A 27,970-nucleotide genomic window follows, 5' to 3' on the forward strand; every position below is an offset into this window, starting at 1 on the left:
CCCCCCTAGAATACAGTACCCATTCCAAGACGGAGGACCGCCACAGTATTAAGATTCGCATACCATGCATATGTCGTTTGTCCAGAGTCCAGGACGACATTGCTGTCTTTGTCTTGATTCATCGATTTTCAACAAAGGCTGCTTTGTCGAAGTGCTTTTGAAAAAAGGCATTCCCTGCGTTATAGAAAGCGTCTGCGAATTGATTGCTAAAATGCCCTAATGATAAAACCCCCTTGCGTCTGTGGCGCAAATACTGATCAAACAAATATCATCCCCATACTTGCACTCCCCCGCCTGATCACTTTGCCGTCATTTACACGTATGCCTCTATATGAATTTTCAGACTTTGTTTTGCCATCATACCTATTCAAAAGACATATCTGAAGCATGACTGAAAACCTGTATCGGGTTCTTTGAACCTAGACCGTGCAACCAACTGAACAAATTCATTGGTGACTCGAGCAAATATGCACTCCTGACAATAAAAAAAGGAGAGCCCATAATTGAAATTCGTTGATGTGAATAGCATGACATGATTTCCTCCGGCTCATCATGTAACATAACCTGGCCTGCATGGGTAGAAAGAAGTAGACTTCACCTTCCTTTCTTATACCTACATCTTAAAAGATATTCTTACCGGTAAGTTTGACAATGCTTAAATTATTATTTCATTGTTTTGTTTTGTCTGTTTTTGTCTTGTTTAAATCGCTTTAAGCATGAAATTCTTGTTTCTTACATACATTTCGATTTCATATTTGATTGATTTCTATACGAACTGTATTGACTTTTATGCATATTTAGTGAGAAAAACACATTTGGATTTTTTTTAATTCTATTTTTTTGTGCATACTTAGCTTACCATTATCAGCGGGGGGGGGGGGGGGGAGGGGAGGGGCAATGGTGAAGGAGCAGGGAAGTCTTGAAGTTATTCTAGATTTTATAATTTTCATATGTATGTACATGTATAAAATTGTTTACGCCAGAACCTCGAATCTCAAAAACAAATATAAACTGCCCCCCCCCAAAAAAAAAAAAAAAAAAAAACCATGAAAAGCTGGTTTCATGATCCTCCCTTGTTATTTTGAACGTGGTACAAAGTTTACCACCAGTGTAAAGCAACATACACCATTGCACATGTACATGGAATACAATACTAAAATAATGATAAGCTTTACTAAATTGCTTTCAGGTACATTTCTCTCTTAATCTATTATTTTGTAGACATCTCCTTTTAATCCCTTTTTTATATTAAAAAAAAACAATTGTTATAAAAAACGGAAATAATGACATGAACGATTTCATCAATATGGTACTTTAGAGTTTTGATTTTTTGATTTTTTTATTATCAATCCAAGATCTCAATCCTAACATAATAATGCTATTTATATTTGCAAGTACACAAACATAGACTACTAGTACGTTACATTATGAAAGAAAACAAAACGCACATGTTAAAAATATCATATGTATTGGTCCATTTTTTTACAGTATGAGCAAAAAGTTCAGTTCATGTATGCGAAATGTGTACATGGATTGACGTTAATGGTAAACAATGACTGCGAGTAACTGGGGGATCTGTTACATAGTCATGCAAATGATTATTTCATATACCCCCTCCACATGCAGGAAAAATATATATTAACTGTTAGTTGCTCTTTAATGACCGTATAAATTTGTGAATATCGTAAAAATGGTCAGCTGTCTCATTCATTACAGTTATTTGAAACAAATTTTATTGATTACGTTGTTTTATCATTATTCTGTTTTCACAGGCAAAGGTTCATTCGCTTGCTTTGAAATTGTTATTTGGAAAATGACTTCATTAAAAATGAGTTCATTATGGATTTCTATGTGGTTTCGTTTTCTCCAAGTTCTGCTTATACGCGGATGAAAAATCATCAATGGATCGTCACAATTCAGGAATATGTAACCTCTTTACCACAAACACTCCCCATAGAATGCTACCATCATTGACTATGTTGTTCAATGAACCCCTCTCTCATTGATATCACCATGTAAATAGATTCATTTGAAATATGAATGTTTAGACAAGTCCGGGTTGCGACATTCGCACGTCCCAGACAGCGTCGGTACCATTTATGATAATAAAAACGCATTGTTAATAGAATACAGTAAACAGTCGGACTGATGTAGCGTTAGTATATTCACGAAAGAAATAGTCACAATACTGTTACTTTAGACATGTTAGATCACGTTGGCACATCCTTCGAATGCAAGCGACGAGTGGCAAAGTAATCGGTTGGAAAAGAGGAAAGGGGCACGAGAACACCCCCCCCCCCCTTTACACACACATGTACACCCTATCATTCTGTTATTATCCCTATAACTAGAAGATATGTAGTTGAATTCGATTCTTTAATTTAATTCAAAATGTCAAAGGTCGTTATGTTCGAGACATCGATACCCCCAACATAGCGCCAAACTCATTTGAATGGCATTGCATTAATCTTTAATCGCCATCCGATAGAGAAACGGGTTTGAAGATAGCCAATATACTTTATATTATTTCTAATAACTGTGAAAATAATGATAATCAAAATAATAGGGACTTTATTCCGGCTGTATTATGATTGGATAACAATGGGATTATGATCTCGAAACTATAGTACCAAAGGAATAAAAATCAATACATTTGATTTAGGTATACACTATCAAAATTATTGATAGTTTTATTGATTATTTTTCATTTATAGACCATCCTTACAATACAAGAAATAGAGAAAAGCGAAATGTTAATCTTGACAAAAATAATACAAATTTGGGAAAACAATCAATTTCATTTTCTGGTCCTACTTTATGGAATCATCTGCCAAGTAATATTAGAAACACCCCCATTCGTAAGATATTTAGCAAATCGTTAAAATTAATGCTACTGGAAGATTATAATCAATTTGGTATGGTAAAATACTGCCTGAAAACAAAAAATATAAAGATTTTGTGAATAATTAAGATATTTTTTTTCTTGTAAATAGTGTCAATATGTTCACTGAAAATGATCAAAATTTTCTGCAACAGTAATAAGTAGAATTACTACTGAATTTGATGTAAAGTATTGAGATTTAGTTAAATTTATTGTTTAAACTATGATAATGACATTATTTGGGGCTAACCTCGATTAGCATCTTGCTATTATGTTAGCTCCAATTACCAAATGTTTTGTTTATATGTGAAGTACTATTCCTTGTAATTGTACCTGACAGTAATATTTGGTAATAAATTCAATTCAATTCAATTCAAAATGGGCCATTACATTTCAGCTCCTTTCTACCGATTCATTTTATTCGTACACAGCTGCATTTAGAAAATCATTTTAAATCCAAACAGAACTATCATGACCATCAAACACCAATAAAACAGAATAATTAACGTCCATAATATTAATTACCTTTATCAATTGAATATTTATCAGCCTTTACATGAATCATGATGAATGTCTGTTTCATCCTTTGCCATGAAAGACCAATACGTGATCCAAAGTATTTTTTCCGGACACATCTAACAATAATTATCAATTTTCGTATTTTCTCTGGGATGCTCAAATTCAATTTATTTCGCTTTTTTTTAGACATGTGGCTTTTCAGTAAGAATCGAATCGAAAAAAAAATCCGCCAATCTCCTTTCGCTTTATACCTATAACACCAATAGAGCTACATGCATAAGCATACGCGAAAGGTGTTCCATACAGTAAGAAAAAAATGCCCTTTTTTCTGATCCCGAATAAAACATGGCTTAATATGACACAGATTTCAACGTAAACATCTACATTCACACGCACACCAGATTGAGCAGAACTCAATATCATCCTTGTCATGATTGTGTTGAACTGTGAAAACAATTTCTAGAATTCCGCAATAAATATTAACTCAAAACCATCTGCCGAATATCCAAAATTAACATGATGGCTTGCTGAAACTGGCTGGTGTCTTTTCAAAGCCTGTGGGAATTACATAATTCAGAAGATGATGGGATAATTAAAAATGAACAGAGAAAAAGCAATGCAATTAACACAGGCCAATCTACTCCTAATACGTAATATGGCAATCTAGTGTTATTCAGACATACAAGCAGTTATCAAATTAATAGTAAAAGATACCAGCATGCAACATTGAATTTGAATTGAAAATCTGCGTACATTTATATTTTTGATAATTTGACAATGGTATTTATCTAAATGACCAATCCGCCCTCCCCCTTTTTTTTTTATTGCGTTTCATACTTTGGTTTTTTTTTTCATCGTTTGAAAAATCGTAGGAAGGCGCTTCTTCATCCTGCCCCTATAACCTCCACGGTTAGTATAATATGGTATGTAGACATTCTAGAATATCTTTGTCATACTGTTTGACTGGGGCCCGTTTCAAAAAGAGTTGCAACTGTTGTAACTTTGCCATCATGGTAACTACCATGGTAACCTCAATTTTGATTGGCTGCTGAGAGCCATAATGCAAAGTTACAACAGTTGTAACTCTTCATGAAACGGGCCCGTGGGTGCCGTACAAAAGCTATTTTTTCAAAATAGACGAGTGACGTCATTGTGGTGAACAGATCATAGTTACAAAGTTCACACATACATCATGTTCATGTGCATTATATCAATTCCTTAGCATGAAACTTCGTGTAACAATCATTTCAGGTACACATATAAATTGTTTTGTTTTCTACACGTTCAATGAATTAATATATTTAAAAAAGTAGGGCCAATACCATAATTGGGCGTGAACTTGAAAATGAACTTAAAATAAAGAAAATTTGCCGTGATGTTAATTTATACGACAAACTAGAGTGGGAAACAGGAACATCGCCTATATTCTTGTTAAAATTAAGGAGGTTTCAACAACAACAACAAACAAGCTTTAAAAAAAAAACACGTTTATATCAAACTCAAATGAATATGCTATGCACCAACCATCACTTTCCTAACTTCTGATCGGCATTCATGCCATTCGTTGTCCATGACACGTTTGATCAGAGCAATAGCGTTTATCCCTCACCTAAATAGATGACAATATGCCCCGGGCAAGGTATTCAGGCTTTTCAAAACAATTTCTCCACTATTGTTAAAGATGAGCATCCTATTTATCCGGCTAAAGAATGCTTGATCATCACATTCCAGTATTAATCCGACGAATGAATTAAAAATAATTTATGTATTTCACGTCAGGGGCCTTCAGTCGGATAGATAGTAAGCTTCATTGACTAGGATTAACCCTATAATGGGCGAATTCAACTAGCATTGACCCGTTAGTGCATTTCCATGTGGTTCAAAAGCAATCATTGTTAAATACCTCTCCCCACCCCCTCCTCACCCCACTCCCTTTCCTCTTCTGTTCCTCACATGAGCCGCTTTCCAAAACTTCCTCATATACTAGTAGGTCATACATGCGGCAGTATTTTCTGCAGTTAGTTCCCTCATAAATTTGCTTCACTTTTATAGATAGTATTCTGTACTACTAAGAGAGTTGGCGGCAACTTGGCGCCTTGGATATTTAATTGTAACGCCAGGTAGAAATGAAAATGTGAATTCATTCATGCTTAATCGTGAATTACAAATACAAGCGATGCTAAATTTTAAAAAAGTGGTTGAAAATAAAGCTGAAAAATTCAAATTTTGTTTTGTACGAAGGTAAGGTTTGACAACTTAAATACGTATAGATTACTTTCTATTAAAGCTATCTATGTAAGATGTGAACGAAATTTTTATAATTGTTGTGTGTTTAATATATAGATGTTAATTTCAGGCTTTAAAAATCAGTGGCCTCATTTTTTTTCTAATCTTCTAAAGTAAACAGAATTGATTTCAAATTGAAATAGCTAAAAATCGACCACCATGGTGATAAAGGCCGTCTTGGTCACGGAGCACCTTCTGGCCCTGGTGTTTGTCTGTTTTGAGAATCTAATACACGGAGGTATCATCTTTGGCTGGCCCTCACTTGTCTTCGTCTACATACAACTTGGATATTTCGGCGACCTATGCTACGACAGCAGCGAAAACTCAACATCTTCAACAGAGGTAAGAGGCAAATTGTCGTGCAGAGTTGAAACTTGTCTTAGTCTTCTGTGAGGTTAGCCTGATAATACATATCAGTGATAAATACATAATTGCCTTCCAAAATCGAAATGAAGATAGACATTACACATATTCTATCATGGAATACGTATCTTTCATCATGATAAAAAAGCAGTGTATTGTTATGTTTTTGAGGAGTTCACTTTGTAAAACAGAGGTAATTTGGATCAACATTTGCCTCCAGAATTCGATGGGCATCAAAGAAAATAAATTAGATTTTAACATTCTTTAGACTAGCTCCCTTATATCTAAACCAATAGGTCGGTTGTTCGGCTATTGTGTAATAAGATATTCTGTAGATTCCAGCAAGATCATTGATTCCTATAAGTTTGAATTGGGTCTTCATACAGCCTCAGATCATTCTTCCTTTGCCTAGCTTTGATCTCCAGCACACAACTGTATCTTTATTGTTGTCATCCTAAATACAGCTCATCAGTACGACCGCTGTTTACAATCGTAGCCGTGATGATACATACATCGTTAAATCTTGTCCAGAGCAGGAGAGTCGCATTCAACTCGTCTTCTCGGTGACCGTGGCGGTTCAGGCTGCATGCATGTTTCCAGTTGGTTTTCTATTTGATCACTACGGTACCAGATTGTCACGTCTGGTCATGAGGTGGGTTTCCGATAAAATGAAAACTAAATGGTGTTGTTTGTGTTCTTCAAGCATGTCAAGTCGAAAGCTCCATGAAAAGCTGATTTCTTGGACAGCACTAGAAGCAATGAGGAGCTAATACAGCACTGGTACCTTCCATTCAACTTGCATGTAAACTATAAACATACAATAAGTCTATATGTCTAGTTCCTCTTAAATTTGATTTTGAAAAAAAATTTAGCTTGCTCGCAAGTTTAAAAGACCTTTTGCATTTCAACACAAATAACTTTTTTTCACTAAACTCACCAAGTCCGTTCTTTCCACAATATGAAATGTAGTTCTAGCAAGTGAAGAGGACAATAGAAAAATAAATCAATTGGATCAGCACCCCCCCCCCTCTCTCTCTTTCTCTGCTTATTCTTATTCAGAATGGGGCATTATACATTTTTTCAACCCCTCCCATGAAAAAACTTGAACACTCATGGTATGAAAATTCAGCAGTTTGAAACCAGTCATGGAATTGCGCAAGAAAATAAGAACCATCTGACTCCAACGTTAAGTTAGGCTAAATAATGATTTGGGTTTCAGGCAGGGGCCAGACTAAAATCAAATAACGTAGATCTATATTTTACTTAGAAAAAAGTCAAACTAGACAGATGTAGAATTTTATATTTAGAAATCTACATTTAATTTAGACCTCTCCTAGGGCCTAAAAAAGTGTTTTAAAAAGAGACTAAAAATCTGTCTCGAATAATTCCATATTTCCATGGCATGATGACAATAGCGGTTAGAACTTAGATCTAGAAACTGATATCATTCCGAATTGAATAACATTAGTTTCTTTAAGTTATTTTTTTAAATGCAGAAAATTGTATTAATTCATATGAAGATGAAATAGCGGTGTCAAAAAATCAGTAGGTCCAGGCCTAACTTTTTAACTTCAGATCGTATACTACGCCCTCCCAGAGCGGAATCAGCACGGTCACTTCGCCCCCTCGGCTATTTATTCTTGCTCCACTCGGAAATGGTTTCGGCGCATGCACTGGCATGATAATTATGAACGCGTTTATTTCCACTTTTAGGAAACAGGTCTCCTCCCAAAATAATTATTTTGTAGGTATTTTTTTCTTCTATCCTTTACAAAGAATTTCATCAGCGGTGCCAAAGAGGTCCCCCATAATTTTGCAAGGGATAACAAAGGAAATAAATGGAACCAGACAACAAGAAAAAGAGAGGGGAAATTATTTTGAAACATATGAATTGGTTGTTCAACTAGCAATAACAGCTCTAGAAATAGATCGGACTAAAATTTTGACCATCTTATCTCATATCAAAATACCCTTGAATCGCTTTTGGTTATTTTGGTTACAATCATGGTTGAGAAAGACATATTAGTTACTACTTCTACTTCTTTAAATTTTCTATTTCAAATCTGCATTGTCTTTGCCTTTGCATCATTTCGGTTGAGTGCATTTGTGTCCTCTATCGACTAGGCGTACACATTAATGGCAGTTGTCTTTCTCTTTTAACCATCTTCATTTTCCCTTTTCCCCACCAAATATATCCGTTAGTATCCTGATGCTTGTTGGCTACATCTTGATGGCATTCAGTTCCCCGACGTACTCAATTCTTGTTTTTCCTGGAACTATCTGTTTTACAATTGGAGGGGTCATCATGCTATTCTCATCTATGCAGGTCAGTAATGTTAGAAACACACCAACTAACGATCTGTCATTTTTTTACAACAGCTTTGGTCGATCTTAATCGGTTTTTGAAACGCAGATTTGCTACAAGGCTTCTGTCCGTTTGTATAGTTGATTTTAACTTATTCACGACAATTCACTTTATGGATTTGTTTCCAAGTTAATTACAAACTTATATACTGACATTGAATATTCTTTTACTATAAGGGATTGCGATTTGCATGGATGAATGATTGTAGAAGTTATAGAATTAAGTAATAGGCATAGCCTACAGATTGTCTCTCATCATCAAGGTAAATCACTGGCGCCCGAGACAAGTTCTAAAATTGCCCCCCCCCCTTCTTCTCTAACACAGATGAAGCCCTGGAGTGGTGCTCTCTCCATATGTTAAGGGTCTGCGGCTTCTTTTGTTGTTCATCAGATAACACTTTATATTTTTTGATTTCGCTTTGATTGTTCTATGTCTTCTTCTTCTTCAGTCTTCTTCTTTTTCTTCTTCCTCTTCTTTTTTTTCTTCTTCTTCACTTCCCCAGCCAATTCCTATTTTTAGCTCCTTGGCAACTGAGGCACATGCCCATTTCAGATCAGATAAAACTGTAATACAAATCCTTGAATTGAAGTCAGTCCTTGCAGCGCCCACATTGTGTAACATTACCATGTTCGTCTAGGAGGCCGATTGACCATAATTACAGTCAAATCATCGGGTTTTTTTTCTAATAACAAAGGTTAGCGATTGATCGTACGCCTGACTTTTACCATTAATTGTATATTTTAGTCAATGTAATCAGTAAAAAAAATGAAGTACGAAGATTGCAAAGCTTTGTGTTACAGGTCCCAGAATGGTCAATACCCGAAAACAAGTATTTCTACATGTAGTTCGACTACCCCCCCCCCCCCACTTTGATACCAAATTTCAGAAAAAATGTCTGATACCCTTTTCAATTAGTTCATGAGTAAACAAGTAATGTTGCGTTTAACTGTTATATTCATGAATGTAAGAACAACGACACAGAGTCGTGAATTACCGTTTATCATGTTTATGATTGTTCTTTTGTATCCTAAAAGCAGATTGGGAACCTCTTCGAAGGTCAGAAATCTACTACTATTACCCTAATCAACGCTATGTATGGTGGATCTGTCATTATATTCTTCGTTGCAAAGGTGGGATAATTTCAGCACACCAACAATTAATCATTCTTAAAATACAAATTAATTAATTATTATAATTGATTATACTTTTGAAAATGTAATTAGGTCATTTGTTTTGAAGGAAACGTGCAAACTAGCAGTTTAAATGTAAACCATCATGTTTGACATCTAAGTTTGTAAAGAAAATTAAGAAAGGGATCGTAGCTGAACCGGGCACCTAATAATCTGATCTGAAATCCACATTTCAGAATGTATGTTTTGTTTCTTAATCATTGTTATTAAATTATCAAATCAGCGTCTTATATGTTGTTCTTTTTGCCTTCAATAGCCTACAGCGGATTTTATTCAGTTATATTTTTATTATCTTATTCTTTATCTAATCAATCTATAATATTACGGTTGCGGACCAATATAAGATTAGATTTTGTAAAAAGTGGTTTCTAATAATATTATATTTATGTGCGCAGTGAATACCCTGTGTTTTCATGCTCATGATAATAAACTTTTCGGACCTTACCAGTAAAACTAACTAATGTGTTACTCTTCGGAGCGTTGTCGGATTTTTTTTCCGACAGCTACCACAGTGCTTCTTATACCATCACATTCAGATCTAACTTGCTAGACAATAGATGTTGGGGATTCACTTCCAACTAGAAAATAGATGTGCCTAATGAACTGTCAATGGAATGAAGAAAATTGAAAAAATAATATTAATGATGGATTGAGTGTGTTGGGAAGAGGGTTTATTGCAGGGCTACAGGTAATTACGTCAAGTAGAATGTGTCTCTAAACAATTATTTCTTGTATAACCACATCTACTTTACTGTCTAGATTGTGCATGATGCTGGGTTTTCTATCAATCTCCTCTTCTTCATCATGGCTGGATCGGTGGTCCTCCTCAACATCAACACATTCCTTATTCTCCCGACCAAGTACATCCCCTGGCCACTTCCAGAGGGCTATAGACTCATCACATGCGGAACACACAGGGACTCTCCAAAGGCAACAGAAAAGGGTGCTTACGATAACCAGGGGTACATCGAGGACCCATTCAGCGAAGGGGTGGATGAAAATGGGTACAACAGGCAAATTAGTGTGGTATCGACACGCAGAGAAAGGTTTAAACGAAGTCGACAAACGAGCCAGTTGTCTCTTTCCATGGACACGAGAAGCGAAACGAATGAAGATGGTGTTTGCGAGACTGAAGAACGGAAGGAGAAAGAGTTTGGTAGCCTTTGCTCATGTCTCTTGTCAGTGCCATTTTTTCTACTGCTTATTTGGCAAGCATTCCTGGAGACGGGTGTTCTCTTTACCTTTGGAACACTCAACTTTTTCTTAACAAGATTGTCCAATGGCGATGAAGATCTCGGTAAGTAAAACCTAAAGATATGACAAATGGTGTATATTTGGATAAAGGGACTCCTGCAGCATAAACCATATTTTCTCTTGCATGACTTGTAAATTTCATTGCATTAAAAAAACAGATTTACCAATCCATGCTTTCACCCTTGTTTGCATTAAATCTGACATGTTTAATAGAAATCATGGCTAAATCTACATGCGCGGTCATTGGCAATAGTGCTCGACACTAAAACCCATTTTAAAATGTTTTTTATATATGAAGTAACTCAGTAAAATATGAACATCGTTACTGTAGTCATCGTCATCACCACCATATTCATAATGTCATCATCATTAGCATGATTAGCACCGCCACCATCTCCATCATCACCACCATCGCCGTCATAATCAACATCACCATTATGATCGTATAATCAATTCCACTGTATTATGCCATGAGCTTTGAACCATTTCGTTCTCCTCTACCATGTCTACAGTGAGCTGGTATATTAACGTCTTCGCAATCACACAATTCTTCATCTTAATCGTTGGTCCCCTTGGTGGCCTTCTCATGGACAGAAACTCCATCTCTTGTTCTAAAAGTAAGTATACGCTTTCAGGCAATTTTAGCTTTTATGATTTTTTTTAATAATAAGACAAGGTAGGCCTATATTCACTGTATTAAGTCGAAATACCGTTGACATGACGTTGGGTCAGCGTCATAATTGCCGTTTCAGCCAACATTTGGCAAACGTTGGCAGATAAGTTGTAAACATCGTTGTACGCGCATACACTTCCATTGATGATGGAAGGTTACCTGCAAATGTCTAGGCAACGTTGATAAAAACATCACAACCTTGATCCAACGTTGTACCAAGGCCCGGGTACGTTCATTCTCTGCTAATCAGCGTAAGAACGAAGTCGAAGGTTAGCTGACGAAAACTTAACGTTATATTACAGATAAGATACAGATTACAGATATGTCAATTACCATACAAATATTAAAACTATTCCGTGATCAATGTCATTCAGGAGAAAAACAAAAAAGAAGAGGTCCTTATGCAGAGATGCGAGATAGCTGTCTTCCTTTGGCTATAACAACCCTGGCTTCCATCGGTTACTCCATATGCCTTTTGATTCCAAGCCTTCAACTCCAGTATCTAACTTTTATCTTTATTCTGGTGATGAAGTCTCTACTCTTTGGAGTTGGGTCAGCGGTTGTGGCGGTAGTGTAAGTTGAAAACTTTTTAATAATATATTGAACTCAGTAATGAAAACGCTGACCTCTATTTTATTTCTAACATTTTAGCTTTATATTTTTGGTTGTTTATGAAATTAAACATTAAAGGTTTACCCTTTCTGTCTTTATCTGCCTCTCTCTATTCCTTTCCAACTTTTGTTGTTGCTGTTTTGAGCGCTCTGAAAGTGGCATCCTGGGCACGTGCCCCCTTTCTTGACCCCCTTGAATACGCCATTGCTCACCCGTTGTCGAATTCCATAGCATATATATTATCATGTTAATGATTATATATGAAATGTTGAACAAACCGCTTACAGTTAACTCCATTTTTGACGTCACAGATTTCCAATGAAGTATTTCACGAGTGTATACGGCGCCATGCGAACTATGAGTGGATTCTTCACCTTCCTCCAATACCCAATCTTCATCTTACTACAAAGATACCTCGATGATGACCCTTTCTGGGTAAGATAGAAATATCATTTATTCCAGGTAATAAGGAAATGTATTCTTCTGTACTCCTTTCTACTCACCTATGCTCGTGTTCGCACTTCACCTTCATAACCTCCTTCTTCCTCTTCTTCGTCTTCTTTCTACTCTTCTTCATAGTTTCTTGTTCATTTAAATCAGAAAATACATCTCCCGTGAAATTATATATATATATTGTCCTTGCTACGGCCCTCTCCATACTCTTGATCTCAAATATAATTATGAAGGAGCCCCTTTCATGTACATCGCCAAGATTGATCACACACATATATATATATATATATATATATATTTATGTATGTGGGGGAATGTGCGTGTCGTTAAAAAATTAAATTGTCAAATTGGTAAAATAGAATACTGTCTGCAAACAAGCCTTCGGCAGGCTTGTTATATCCATGCGTACTGCAAACGACGTCAATTGAACAAAACTTATTCAGGAGGCATAATATAAGTAAAATAGTGTTCATATATTTATTTCATGAGATTATATTGTAAAAATAAGATTCCTCATATGTCTTTATCTCATACTCTGTATGCAGGTGACCATTGCATTTATTGTTGCTGACGTTTGTACGTTCACCCTACCCGCCGCCCTCTACGTCATTAGCAAACGGAAAGAGTAGACTGAAAGAATTGCAGTAGAGAGGTACCGCAGCCATCATCGATGGAGTTCATTCATGTGACCTAGGGCTTCGACTGACTAAAAAGTCATGCTTAAGTGCCAACACACTCAGTATTTCAATATGCAATCAATCCCATTGATAGATTTGCGATAGAGCGCGTTCCACACGAGCGTGATCTGACCAGGCACTACAAAGAGATGGACATTCATCACTGAAATGTGGCTGTCATTGTCATGAGAATAACATTCCTTTTGTCTACTTTGATTCTACAATGGTCACCGTCAATAAGGCGAAGGGTTAAAAACACCAGTCCACAATTTCCGTATGCCCAAAAGATAATAATTCACGTAAATCCTGGAAAATAAATGTGCAGTTCTGGTTTAAATTATTATCGGAATTCTAAATTATTTTTCATGCTAATAATTTTCAAAGAGGCAATATCTTCCTGCAAAATGACGATATCTTTTCTCATCTGCCTTTATACCAGAGTCACTAATTTATGACTCTAATGAACGAAAGGTTCTGATTGAACATGCTGGTAATGCATTTAAATCCTTTTTATTTTTTTCCATGTGTATTTCCGTCAGGAGCCTGGGAAAAATTACACATCAGTAATCTTCAGCCAAGCGATTCGATTCAAACTTGTCAATAGGAAGTGTTACTGTTTAATTTAAATTTATGCAATGGGGCGTAGAGCCGCATCTGAGTCATGTCACTATAGCATCCAACACGCCATTGAAATTTACATTGTTCAGTTTCACAAACTTTATCTAAATAAAATCGACCTCATTAATTAAAAATGCATTTGTTAAGTATTCATGTGAACATAAAATTAAGTTACGTTATGACCTAATCCCAAAATAAAAATTTTGTATGATGATTTGATAATCCAGTGAGCGTTTAAGCTGTATATTCCATTCCAAATGTATATATAAATAATATAATTGTCTTCCTATCCGGGCAAATTATAGCGAGAAAAGTGATGTGATTTGTGCAAGTGTTTGACAGCGAGAATTATTGTAGTGTTAAATCATGCTACTGAGGATGACAATGGCGGTGTTTGCGACTGTAGCCGTGGGTGAGGGCAGTTGTGTGGGTGTGGGGGGAGGTGCGCGTGTGGTGAGGGTGTGCGCGTCTGTATGTTATTCTTATTCAGAGGGCATTCGGACTCAAAGCTTACATGTCCAGAGTGTGATCTATAAATCAGTTATACGGTTCAATAATTTTTAAAAGGGCCTGTATATTTTGTCATACCTTGTTAAAGATAAATTTATATCATGAAATAAATGTTGCGGTGTATAAAATGTGTGAAATAGTTTGAGATGAAATATAACTTTTACTTGAATTCGAACTGGATCTGCTTACTAGCCAAGTTCTTTAAGTGCCATTGGTCTCTTATTACATTAACTACTCGATTAAATACAGGTTATCAGATTTTGATGAATTTTATTCCGATTTCACGAAAGGGGTTTATTATCTCATCTGCCCTTTGCCAAATTTGTTAGCTAAAACGGGTATAGTTCCGTTCTACCCCACTACAATTCATAGATAACACATGGTCTTAACCAAGAGTGTTGATAATTCTAACAGTCGCAAACAATTTTTATTATTTATTTCCTTATTTCTCAATAATTTTCATTCTTCTTCCCCTTCAATTATTTTTCCTCCTTATTCATATCGCTTTATTTTATTTAAAAAATCAAAGAAGGCAGTCTCCCACTGGCACTGAACACTCGTGGCATTCTGCACTCTGTGAGCACATTGCCTATTGTTTTGTATGGCGCATAATGCAGGGGCCGCGAAAGCGGGGGGCTGAAGGGGCTTCAAAAACAGTGTACAAAAACGTAAAAATGACCATATAATTGTGATTTTTTGCATGGTCAGCCCTCCCCCCCCCCTTTGAAAACCGTTCCGCAGCCAAGGGCGCCGGAAGCGGGGGGGGGGGGGGGGGGCAGGGGGGCACTTGCCCCCCCCCCCCCCCAATAAAATTTGGGGGGGGGGCAAAACGAGATTTTGCCCCCCCCCCCCCCATGTGCCCCCCAAAAGTAGAAAACTGATAAATTATTTAAGGACAAAAGTAAACGATGAAGGCACTTTTCTGCCTAAAAATTGTCATCTCCATTGTCAAAATGAAAAAAAATCGCCCCTGATGGGGCAATTACATATCATAGTACTAAGCCTCGCGTCTTTTGACGAACACGTCCCTCTGTGAAACATACCTTTCATAAGCCCCTTTTCCATCTTATTACAGCGTGATAACGTTTTACCTTTTAATGAATACATTTCAGACTAAAACCGAATGGCAAATTGAAAGTTGTACACCAATGCATGCTGGCTGTGTCGGCTAACAAACGCGCGGTCGCCCAGAAACGCTCAGACCGGACCCGATATCACTAACGCGCGTTTACTCGAACGCTAGTTACTCGAGCAACTATTATGGAATCTATATCATAGCTGTCAAGCCCAGAAACCATGCATAACATCTCGAGGTCGTCAATATCTCATATACTTGTTGCCTATGTAAGTCATCCCTGAAATTGTAAGTATAAATTAATAAAGATGTAGATTTAAATTATGAAAACTTATTTCAATTATTTCATTTTCAACTAAATATAAATTGAGTTAATACAATGATAACAAGTCAGTGCCCTAAAAAAAATACCAAGGTCATTTCAACTCAATATCGACATGTTATCAGAAAATTACACACAGGATAATTATGTGTAGAGGATTATAATTTATAATTTGTGAAAATGGTGAATCCCACTCGAAAGCAACTTAGAGATAATGTTTAATAAAATAATCTGTGAAAGTGTTTCCTTGATCCGAATCATATTATCCGAGATATGAATAAAAATGTAAATAAAGAATATAAAAGAAAAATAATCGTTACAGTACTGCTCTACTATTTCCATAGCCACGTATTTTCCTCGATTCCTTTTCATTGGCATGATTGGCAGGCGTTTTGTCTGATACTATTTCAGCTCATATGATATAGCACTTTTGTATTTTAGATTCCAAGAATCCTTCCCATTACCTGTTACTAATCAGATCGAGAGGCAGCTATGTTCTCTGGTTTATCCCAGCTTTTGTTATTCATGGATGTATGCAAAAATCTAAAAAAAAATCCGGGGATGGGTGGGGCTGCAAGACCTAAATTTTCGAAGATACTTAAGAGCGAGGGGTTTGTGATGGGGGAGCTTTTGCATTTTCTAGAATAAAATTAAAGGATTTCGTGCACACTTTTGGTGAATTTTGTGAATTTTTGCTCTCTCGATCGGCGGCCCCCGGCTGCGTACGATCATGTTTGCCATCTCAAAGTCTTTAAAAGGCCTATATTACTTTGATTTGAAACAATTACGTTTGCCAGGCTCATCATTTGCTGGAACTGCGACCCTGATCATGAAGAAACACCAGTCTGGGTCAATAGGGAGGAAACAAAACTAGTTATGGTCACATTTTCCCCAGAAAATATGTAAAGAAAAAAGAAGATTTTGAAGGAGTCATCCAAAAGTGCTTCCCAGCCATACAAAACATGCAAAAGGAAACACATAAATCGAGTAATGTTTTAAACTTTAATGATTTTCAGAAAAGTTTTAAATAGACAATTAAGCTTGTCATATTTATTTTTCCTCAAGTTACAAAATATGAAACGTATTGCCCATGCATGGATAATCAGGGACTATCTCCAATGCTGATGTCAGAAATGATTTGCATAGAATGGGGATTTAAGTGCTTATCGACGTCTGCCACGTCAGAACAGTATGACATTTTGAATTTGAAAAGACATTCATTAGAATTTCTTTTGTTTCTGTTGTTACGCTTCTTCTGCTTACTCCTTGTTCTGACAAGAATTACTTGAAACTTATGATGATTGTGCTCTCTCGCGTCGTCCGTGTATGTAAATGTACATAAATAAATGTTTCTGAAAGGATATTGCATGAAAAATGTAATTTCTGGTATTTTGAGTCAATATAAGCGTAATACGTAAGTTAATTGATCAGACATGAAAACCACATTCCGAAGCGATTGTTTTGCGCGTAGATTTCATAGGTTCTCATAAATTATGAGTATAGTCTTTCGTAGTGAATTCTATGTATAATTCTCAAGAAATTTATTTTTGAATGCTCTTAGAAACGCAACTTTTATACTCCATTTTTACACAAAGTCCTTACCGTGGGGGGGGTCCCACACCCTCTCCCGCTCGATCGCTTCGGTATCTCACGCTGTCAAAAATATTGTGCCCCCTTCGGGATTTTGCCCCCCCCCCAAACTGAAAGTGTTCCGGCGCGCCTGTCCGTGGCCCCTGTAATGTAGTGACTGGGATAAGTGTGTCTAGATTTTTCTAGACAGGTTTCGGGTTCTCGTACCTCATCTACCCTGGTATGTAATTTGTTTAATATGAAACGGCCCCCGGTTTTTTTTTAGCAGGGCCCTGGGAACGATTTTTTTTCAGTGGTGCTGAAATCTCTCTCCTCAAAAGGTGGGGGCGCAATTGAGTTGTCCATTGTTCTTTTAAGCACATACCCACGCATCCTTACACATACACAGATTATATATAGATATATTTCGTATATTTCGTGGGGGTGCTGCCTATGGAAAATACTACACGCAGCACCCCCGCTTCCCAGCTCCATGTTTTTTAGCGCACTGTTAGCGCTAACAACATTTCTGTGCGTTCAGTACAGGTAGATTAGGAAGCGAACTTAGTTTTGAAACTAGTAGAAACATACAAATCAAACTTGAAATCGCATAACGATGAGTGAAAGTTAATATGCCTAATCCCATTTGAACTGCGCCAGGCTAACATCTAAACTTTCCTGCATCCTAATCATGAATGCATAATAGGACATAATAGGACATTGATATGTAGAATATACAACATAATTATTATACTCACTACAATAATGAATAATTCCCCTCTATGGCTTTCTTCCCACAATATCTACCGAGGAATATATTCTTAAAATACTTCCAGCCATACCTACTCCTACTCCTACTGGTTGGTCGGAGCAAGATCGAGGTGAATCTGTCTAGACGGGCACTCCTCCGAAATTTCCTCCGACTGGGCTCAAGTTCCTCCGAGTGAAACTGTCCGAGTCTGGATTGACGATTTTGTGAAATATTAATGTTTTCATCAACATTAAATAGTCATTTGGCGTTGGTCATGATTTGATCAAACAAAGACTATCATTATGATGATACTTTTAACTAAAAATAAAATATTCCGTTCAATTACTTCTTGATAAGGGTACCATTATCAATTGCGTCTCACTCTGAATAGCCTAAATGGAATTGTTGAAATATCAGGATGACGTAAACCATGCATATGCGGTTGCTCTATTGTATACCGGTATTACTTGTTAAGAATACAGTCAGAACATTCGAAGCCGAGTCATGCGAATTCCGAGCACTTGTGTTTATGGTTTGTAGTTATGCAATAGCCCAGGTGCGTTGCTATGTCAGAGCATAATACACCCTTTGTTAGGCATATTTGAAGCTCCTGGTTAGTAATTGCCATCAAAAGCAACAATCAAATCAAATCGGTCTATATCAATAGCCATGTAATTGTAGTTTAAATGGAGGCTTTTTATCTGTCACCGGGACTTATGGCGCAATCACATTTCCCCTACGGCGACTCGAAAACAGCCGTTTCAACATTTTTGTGTACCAGCTCAATATAGGTGGTTTGAAATAAAAATGAATAACGGCTGTTTTTGACTCGCCGTACAGCCACCGTAGGGAAAATGTGACTGCACCATTACTGACGATAAGAATCGAGTTTGCACATAAGCTGTTGCTTTATGTGGCAAGGCATGTTGTGAAGATTGGAATGTATTATCACACGGTTCTTTTATCAGACTCGTTAATGACATTGCTGTTCATAAAAGTTTTATAGCGTTCTCTGATCGATCAACTAGTGTGATCATAATAATAAGGGGCGGCATCAGGGCCTTTCCATGCGGGATGGGGGCAAGGTCCTACTTAAAAGTGACTTAATTTCTTTGCTCAGATCTCTCATTATGATACTATCTTTCCCCTTTTCTTCCTGTTTCCTTCATCCTTTCATATGTATTCCTCTCTTCCCCGTTTTACTGATTGAAATATCATTAGGTCGCCCCCTCTCGATGTAGCACCACCCATGATCATGGTCATTCAGTCGTAGTAGTGCGAGGCCTTGATGTAACCAGTTCGTCCTTGCCCTTTCCTTACTTATTCCTTTTTTCTGTTACGTGTCAAACAATCAGGAGGTTTGACGAATGATTTTGATTTCACTCAGTCGACTACAGCCCTGATTTTCTTCAAGAAAACGGACACAGACAGTGGCAACTGATCAAAGATCGTTGGGTGATAACTTCACACTAATATCAGAAGAGATTCCTGTAATTAAAACATGGCAAGATGTCTGTCTCCATACTTTGCAATTGCGTTCCTTTTCGGGGCATTTGTGAACTATTTCATGGCCTTAGATCTTGGATTCTTTGCACCAGTAGATGTTCTGGAAGAGAGACACGTGAGAGGTATGAAATTATCAGTCTTGAAATTGATTCCCTGGGGGCATTCCCCTTTAAAATTGTTATTTTGTTTTCTTTCGTGTCATTTCGAAATCTTAGTATAACGCATTTCAAAACAAGACATACTTGATATAATTATTTGAAACGTATTAGTGCTTTCTACGCATTGATGACATCAGCCTGAAATAACACAATCCCATTCATGACTTGTCATCTTTTAAGGATAAGACCAACAGCACAACAAGATGATGTTTATGAATGGAGAGAAATAAGCAAAGCACTGGAAATTTTTTCTAATCCGATATAGGCTTACCGTATTTTGCAGGTGTGTGTGTGTGTGGGAGGATATGTGTGTATCTGCGCGCGTGCGTATGTGCGTTTGTCTTTCAAATGACGTTGAAAGAGAAATAAGAAGCAAAGCACTGGAAATTTATTCTAATCCGATATAGGCTTACCGTATTTTGCAGGTGTGTGTGTGTGTGGGAGGATATGTGTGTATCTGCGCGCGTGCGTATGTGCGTTTGTCTTTCAAATGACGTTGAAAATATTGGAAATGACTATTTTACCCTGAATGTTATCTACAGATGTGAACCCAGGCACTGACCGGATGAAAGCGACAATGAATGTGACTTTGATCAAACCCACCTTGAAATCTAAAAAGTCTAGTTGGACGGGTCCAAGATACGGCCAAACTGTGAAAGGAATGGTAAGTTCTACTTTAATGGCAGGCAGTGTTAGGTTTGCAACAATTGCAACAGGGCTATTTGTGGCGTGGTTCAAGATATTTTTTTTCTTTAAAAATTATACAATTTTTGCAAGAGATATTTGCACAAGCAAAATTCAATGAAATGTTCTAAGAAGAAGAATTGTGAAAATAACTCTTAACCTGTACTCAACAAGTTTTTGTCTGTTCTTCGCTCACTGTGCTCACTCTTAGTATACAATTATACAAGCTTTTTTGTAAAAAAAAATATTCAGCAAGTTATAGGCCTTTACTCGTCACCCTCTCTCACATACAAGCCCCCGAGGTCTCCTGAAGACCTGAATATTTGCTCGCGCCTGTTTTAACAACTTCATTTTGACAATCATTTTATTCCTTTTCTTCCTCAGAAACACGTAATAATAATGAATGATATACCCCGCACTGCCGGTCGATTGCTGTATAAAGCTGCCCTTGGTGCATTTGAATATAACTGGACAACCGTGGCTGATCATCTCATACAGATTGAAAAACAAAAGGTGACATTTTCCTTCATTACTTGCCCTCTTCCAATATGATTTTTAACCATTAAGACATGACATTTGTATAAAATCTCAATTTTGTGAGAATTCTGACGAAAAGTAGGGCCTATTTTTTCATGTGATGGATATTATCTATTCAAAGGGATATATCTAGCAGACGTCGGTGTTGAAGGCTAGCTGGCGAACAAATCAAGGTTTAATCAACGGACGTCGATTCGGACTTTCTGATCCGCCACAGCTGACCGTTACAATGATTTCAGATTACGACCAGGGTTACGTCCTCCCATTAAAGATATTTAAACATCGAAATTTATTTGCATACAACGCGAATATCATGTTACGTAGATATTGCAAATTTGCAATGGCCGAAATATATCTAGTTTATCACGATTTTCAAATCAACTTCAGAACCAAAAGTTGAATAGGCCTGGTTTTCTATTGGTAATAGTTTCTTGCACAGACCTACACATCTAATGATCAGTATCTCTTACATTCTATCATTGGACAGTAATATACCTGTCAGTGGCGTACCATGGGTCATGGCATGGGGGGCACCAACAAAAATTTTGAGTAACTTAGTGAGCTCGCAAAGCGTACTCAATTGCAAGGTACACTGACCTAATAGAGACATTTAAGGACTGTGCCATCAAACGGATATGTATCTCACTAGTCAAATAATGCGAGCTGAAAATATTTGGTATTCACACTTAAAAAAGGGACATTACAGGCATTTTTTTTGTAATCACGATACGTACCTGTCTCCCTACACTGCGAGTACGAAGCGAGAGCTGAAATTTTTGTATATATTGACCCCAAACAGGGACATTTACGGACTACTTTTTTTTTTGGGGGGGGGGATTCACGAAGAGGATATCACCATAGTCATCTAATGCGAGCGTCAAGTGTTTGCTGATTTTGTTAGTATTGCACCTTAACACATGGAGCACTTTTTGTGGCCATTTTATTCATGAACATGATACGCATCTCTTCTAATCAATTATTACGAGCGCAAAGAGCGAGCTGAAAATTTTTTGAAATTCAAACCTGAAGAGGGGCATTGTAAGACTTGTTTCACTAAGACCATTAAGTAATTAACAAACCAAATGATCCGAGCGCGAAGCCCGAGCTGAATTTTTTTTATGACTAGAAATGTTGTATATTTAGACCTTTACAGGGGGCAATCACTTTCTCACTTTCAGTAGTCATTAAAAAAAATTATGTCCCTCCATAAAACAATAATAACTCTTAGTGCAAGGAAATATATTTGGTGTATATTTACTGGAAAACGGGATGTTTTAGCACAACATAATTATAATAAACAGACAATAGGAGCACCAGGAATGATGAACACATAGGCCCTAAGGAAGTTATGTTTCATAAAGTTATGACAATTTTTTTTTATGAAATGTAATTTGATATATATACATGTAGTTCAATATAACAAGATGTGATGATATACAAGATTTTTCTTCCCCCATTACGTTTCTCTTTCTTTCTACGTTCTCTGTTTCTCCTTTTCCCCTTTTTTAACCAGCCGATGGAGGGGGCACATGCCCCTCCCCCGGTAGTTACGCCACTGACTGACCCCTGTGATTATTTCTTTCATTTTTAAGAAAAATATCGAAGAAGTTGAGAAGTTGAAACCACCGACTCTAGTGCATGGGCACACGAGTTTTCACCCTTACACCGATGTTTGGTAAGATTTTTTTTGGTATTTGCCCTTTTTCGTTCAATGCCTGGTCATGCTGGTTGTGGGGGTTCAAAATAAAGGGAAGTCCTGTCCCCACACGACATTTCTTTTCCTATCGTGACTCCCTAACGTCACGAATTGGGAAATGTTATTTCGACATGTTGTTCAACGGTTAGATTCTGATCAAAATTTGACCATACTGCGATGATCAGTGCGAGTCCGAAGAATCGTTTGTATTTGTCACTGATTTCGATAAGAAAGATTATGGTTGGAGCAATATTCCAACTGATTGTGATCGCTTGTAACACATTTACAATTTAAAATTCGTAGCACTATGGAATTAATCTGAAGATTTTGAAAAATAAAAATAGAATGAGCCTTGTTTGCTATAATCATTGGGCAGGGCGGGAAGCTTTGCCTAGAAATCATGATTTTGTTAGAGTATTTGGGTAATTTACGTACTTTAGAGATTAGAGATTACTTAATTGTCATTTATTAATTCATTATCATCATAATTACCGCCATTATCTTCATAATCAACTTCGTCATAATCTTCTTCGTCATCGCCGTCACCCTCGTCATCATCACCATTCTTCCTCTTCGTCCTGTACCTCAACATAATCACCATTGACGCATTCACAGTGGGAGGAGGGATCATCTACACCCCCCCCCCCTTAATCAATTTTTTTTTAGGGCCTGACAATAAAGAGTTGTTTGCGCACAGCATGTTTCAAGTCGTGTTCGTTCTTTTTTAATCAAGGGAAAATCCACCGATCTACATCAACTTCGTGCGGGAGCCAGTGGCTCGTATGGAATCGAGTTTTTACTATGAAAGATTCGGCGATTATGCTCAAGATCCATCCATTCACCATAACGACAACATGGTAAGATGACAGTTTTCTATTTATATAAACAATCCATTAAGCTTGGGATTTTCATTCGATATGTTGATGTATTGTAATCCCCTAATACATAATTATGATAGTCACCTCCCGACTCCCATTCCCCCCAGGGGTGGTGCCAGGGTATTTGATAGGGCGCAAAACTGAAACTAAATTGAAGGAAACCTGTTAAGATGTTGTCCTGTTTATAAATGTCGAAAGTATATTAGGGGTAGAATATTATAGTGTTACGTGACCACAATACTCTTTTTACGCTCGTCTTTCTTGTTTCTTCTCTTTTATTCCTCTTTTTATGTCCTATATTTCAGTATTACAAAAGTCATATAGGGCGGTCACCCCTTTCCCTCCCACTTAAAAACATCGATGCTATCTATATATAAATGAATAATAAAGGTATAATATGCCTGCTTTTATTATGTTTATCTCACAGAATGATAACATACCCATATATTATTGTTTTCTGCATAATTAGAGGATAGGGTGATGTAACATGGTCTCGCAAAAGGGCCAGGACAATTTTTTTTAAGGATGGGGACATCAATTGGAAAGGGCTACATAAAAAAAAAGGTTCGTGCAACGTCGCGGCGACATCTTCAGAGCAATACGGACAAAATCGTGCAAAACGCTTATGGTTGATTTCACCCATGGGAGCTTATCCATGATTTTTGTAATTTGATAGTTCAGTGACGTCAATATGATATATATTTTTTTTTAATTTACATGTGAGGACGTTTTAGAGTAATCTAATATATGCCTATGATGAAAATTGGAAACTTAATGGAAATTGTCTTGGTAATTTTCTCCTTGTTTAAGACTCTCGAAAAGTGTGTAAAGAAAGGTTTGGTCTGGTGCGGTCCGTGGTGGAATTGGCACATACTTTTCTGTGGTTACGACTCAAAATGCGAGTAAGTATTATGAATAGGAGGAGACATATAGAAAACATGAAAATACGTCATATCATGATTTGAGTTACTACACAACGAAAATAAATAAGTAAGGTAGATCGAGAAGATGATGTATTGTACATGTATTTTGGTTTTTTTTTTAGAGATGTCACATAAATTAATTTGAATTCAATCAATTCTGAAAGCGATGGGCCTTTCTACAGTAATTTGCTTCCTTTGAAACAGTAGCATACACGAGGTAAAAGGAATAAAGGCACAGTGCCAGTAATACAATATATTGCAATTATCGGTTGTCATATCGGGAACAATATTTTAACGGGCAAGGCCGCTACCACAAAGACCATTTTTCAAGATGACCACTATAAGTAATAGTTCCTAATCCTATGCTCGAAATAAATAAATTAGGAAAGTGCTTACTATTCATAAAGTCATAAAGAAACTTTATTCATGAGATTGGAATAACTACGATAATAATATTTGTTATTTATACAGGACGGATCACGAATGGTCCCTCGAAAAGGCCAAGGAAAACATTGACAAGTACTACACTTTCGTCGGAATAACTGAGGAATTTGAGACTTCTCTTCAAATTATTGAACTACTTGTGCCGGATTTATTGGGTGGACTGTTCAAAGCTTACAAAGACTTGAATGACGTTGGCAGTAAGTTTGACTTCAGATTCAATCATTAATATGTGTTATCAACCGATCACGGATCCAGGGATGACAATTAGGCAAATGGTACAATAAAAGGAACAATTCCCAAGTTTTTCCTGGCGTTAGGGGGGGCCATATATTATTTACATCCTACGTTTTCTCCCTCCTTCCGGATCCGCCACTGTTGTAAACGAAAAACCTTACTTTTATGTCGATGTATACATTTGTGTATGGTCGTGGTGATGTGATAAATAATCGGGACAAGATGGCAAATAATCCCTCTTCCTGTGGAAAAAAAATGAATTTCTAAAATGAAGAATATAACATTCGATAATTATCTTAATAAAAAGAGCAAAATAGTTCTACGGTATATGAATACATAATGAAAAATGTAACAAACTTGCTATATAGGCCTATTTTAATCATTGTTTCCATTCTCATTGAATGTAAATTGCATCTCGCTTTTGGAGGACTTCGTGCTATCCGAGCATTCTTATTCTGTTATGTTAAGTATTCACATCTCCGTGACATGATTGCACTCGTTATGTTCCTATTCCCCGATATCCAATATGATCGATAGCTCGATATGAAAAATGTCGCTTTTTAAAACAACCAGAGAAAAATGTCTTTTTCCTGAACTTTATCACAGTTATAAAATTTCAAATACATGAAATTCGTGAGTTCTACCCTCAATGCATTACACCCTTTTAAAATTGTTGTGTCTAATTTAACCCGGTCTGTCAAGAAAATGCATCCCGATTTCTTTTTTAATCGGAGTGTCCATTATTGTATTTTATCTCCTCCCCCCCCCCCCCCCCAATTCTTTCTATTAGTTAATTGGAATGATTTATTTCGGACGAGGAACAAGAAAAGGCTGTCTCATCGACTGGAGAATAAAGCTCGTGAAATCATGAAAGACGATGTCGAACTATACGATTATGCCTACGATAAATTCAATCAGCTCAAGGTTAGATTTGGACTGGAATAAACTTGACACCCAACTGGATTGATGAGAAAGATGAATGCCAACAGTGTATCGACCAGCCTATGTGTATCTTGACGAAAGCCATAACCTAATATGCAATTCTTGATGACTTTGACAAATGTGCCGCTTAAAACATGATTTTTTTCCCTCTTTTTTCGATGAAGTTGGTGTATTTCTTTTTATATTCTTGCTATACCTGCATATATAATATTTTAAATTATACAATCATTGTATGTGAAGTACGAGTCAGATAAGACTCAAATTATACAGTAACAGGTATATTTGATTTTAGTTATATGTTCAATTATTTTATAGTTTTATAATGCATTATTTTCAGGTGGTGTTGTAGCCCGGGTGTTGGATAGAATCTCTAATAGCTTTCATATTATCAATATGAAACGTTCATTACGGGAAAATCATTTTTCAATAATAATGATTATGATTAGTGTTTCCAGAATGTCACCAGATTTTAATTTCCTTCATATTCGAGATCGTGATATGACAGATATGTGTCATTCATTTCCGTTTTTTAGATATCCGTTTCTTTCCTTTATTATCTACTACTTCATTCGTTTTCTTTTCTTCCTTTTCTCGAAATCCTTTATCTTGAGTATTCATTCTTCTCGTCCTCTCCTGCTCGCTCCATGGAGTGGCGTATCTAGGCATTATGACTCTAGCATCAAATTATTAATGTTGGGAGAGATACGGAGAGAAAAAGGACAGGTAAAATAATGAACTACTCATATAATTTTCTGAAATTTATGTCAAAATGTTATATTTTTGTAATTAAAGGGTTTCAATTTTTGCTCGTTCGCAATTTTTTAGTTTGCCTTGTACGCCATGTCTGGCTCCCTCAATTTTGGGCCCATTACGCCACTGCTTTTGCTTGAATTCAACGGTATATTTTAAAGATATATATTATTCATATATCTCAAATTTTTGCGTCATTAATTTTTTAAGTAATTGATTACTATGGGGTACAGACAAACTTCCAAGAACTTTGTTTTAATTTTCTTTTGATTTTGATTGTTTTTATATTATAATGGAAGAATATTGTAGGCAAACAAGTAAGTATTTATATAAAAAATATCTTTTCGATGTAACGTACTGATGTTCTGATCGATGCTTCTGTGGTTGACTACACAATAAACTATCAGTAACCAAACAAATTCATCATTCTGTGAACATAATTGTGAATCTGTGAAAAGGAGAGAGAATGGTCAAGATTAGCTAGAGATGGGGACTAAATTCAACAAAACGTTTTTCCATAGCATGACCCCCACTTTTATATGACACCCCTTACCCCACTTGACACCTCTGTTTCCCTACTGTTTTTGTACAGGCAGTTTATTTCATTCTTTGTTTGGTTTCATTAATAATAAAGGGAACATGTATATAATAGTGCATATGCATGCATCCCCTTGTTAGGTGCTCTACGCCCTCATATACCCCTGCTAAGCTAAGCTACTGATTTTGGAGCTCACAGCTTTTGGAGGAATTACTCCCTGCCGGTACCCATTCACCTCTCCTGCATTGACTGCCCCATATTTCTTGCTTACGGAAATTACGCCATGGTTGGGATTTATGAATATTACTATTTATATAAATGCATTTTTTTTTCATGAGACGTGTTTTCGAATTCCATTCGGTGACTGGACTTTATACAACAAGGTCCAAACTGGACTAGGGTACAGCCTGCTAGCGATCTTTCAATTTGTTACGCGTCACATTGAACCCCCAAAAAGCCGTTTTAAACTGTTACCCCAACCCTCCCCCAAAATCGGTAGTCCAAATTAACAAATACAAGTAATTTCCTTAACATTTCAATATTCCTGGATTAAACATACATT

At 36.7% G+C, this 27,970-nt stretch overlaps 2 protein-coding genes across 6 annotated transcripts; both read left to right on the forward strand.

Annotated features, from left to right (window-relative positions):
- The first annotated feature begins 296 nt into the window (after nt 1–296).
- LOC129274257 (equilibrative nucleobase transporter 1-like) lies at nt 297–14,576 on the forward strand. Of its 5 annotated transcripts, XM_064112237.1 has the most exons (11): nt 316–639; nt 4,273–4,323; nt 5,830–6,028; nt 6,514–6,701; nt 8,252–8,375; nt 9,452–9,544; nt 10,364–10,901; nt 11,371–11,475; nt 11,906–12,104; nt 12,455–12,578; nt 13,142–14,576. In XM_064112237.1, the coding sequence occupies exons 3-11, from the start codon at nt 5,846–5,848 to the stop codon at nt 13,223–13,225; spliced, it is 1,638 nt and encodes a 545-aa protein (XP_063968307.1). In that variant the 5' UTR covers nt 316–639; nt 4,273–4,323; nt 5,830–5,845; the 3' UTR covers nt 13,226–14,576. The 5 variants fall into 5 exon arrangements, with proteins under 5 accessions (XP_063968294.1, XP_063968307.1, XP_063968299.1 ...); XM_064112224.1 differs by lacking the exon at nt 4,273–4,323 and having other exon boundaries at nt 297–639; XM_064112229.1 differs by lacking the exon at nt 4,273–4,323 and having other exon boundaries at nt 449–639; nt 5,801–6,028.
- Nucleotides 14,577–19,383: 4,807 nt separating this feature from the next.
- LOC129274246 (heparan sulfate 2-O-sulfotransferase 1-like) lies at nt 19,384–27,783 on the forward strand. The gene is made up of 8 exons (XM_054911086.2): nt 19,384–19,746; nt 20,325–20,446; nt 20,851–20,979; nt 22,596–22,678; nt 23,433–23,556; nt 24,388–24,479; nt 24,972–25,141; nt 25,969–27,783. The coding sequence occupies exons 1-8, from the start codon at nt 19,620–19,622 to the stop codon at nt 26,121–26,123; spliced, it is 1,002 nt and encodes a 333-aa protein (XP_054767061.2). The 5' UTR covers nt 19,384–19,619; the 3' UTR covers nt 26,124–27,783.
- The last annotated feature ends 187 nt before the right edge of the window (nt 27,784–27,970 follow it).

This window comes from Lytechinus pictus, chromosome 2 (genome assembly GCF_037042905.1).
Source record: "Lytechinus pictus isolate F3 Inbred chromosome 2, Lp3.0, whole genome shotgun sequence".
NCBI classification, from domain to species: domain Eukaryota; kingdom Metazoa; phylum Echinodermata; class Echinoidea; order Temnopleuroida; family Toxopneustidae; genus Lytechinus; species Lytechinus pictus.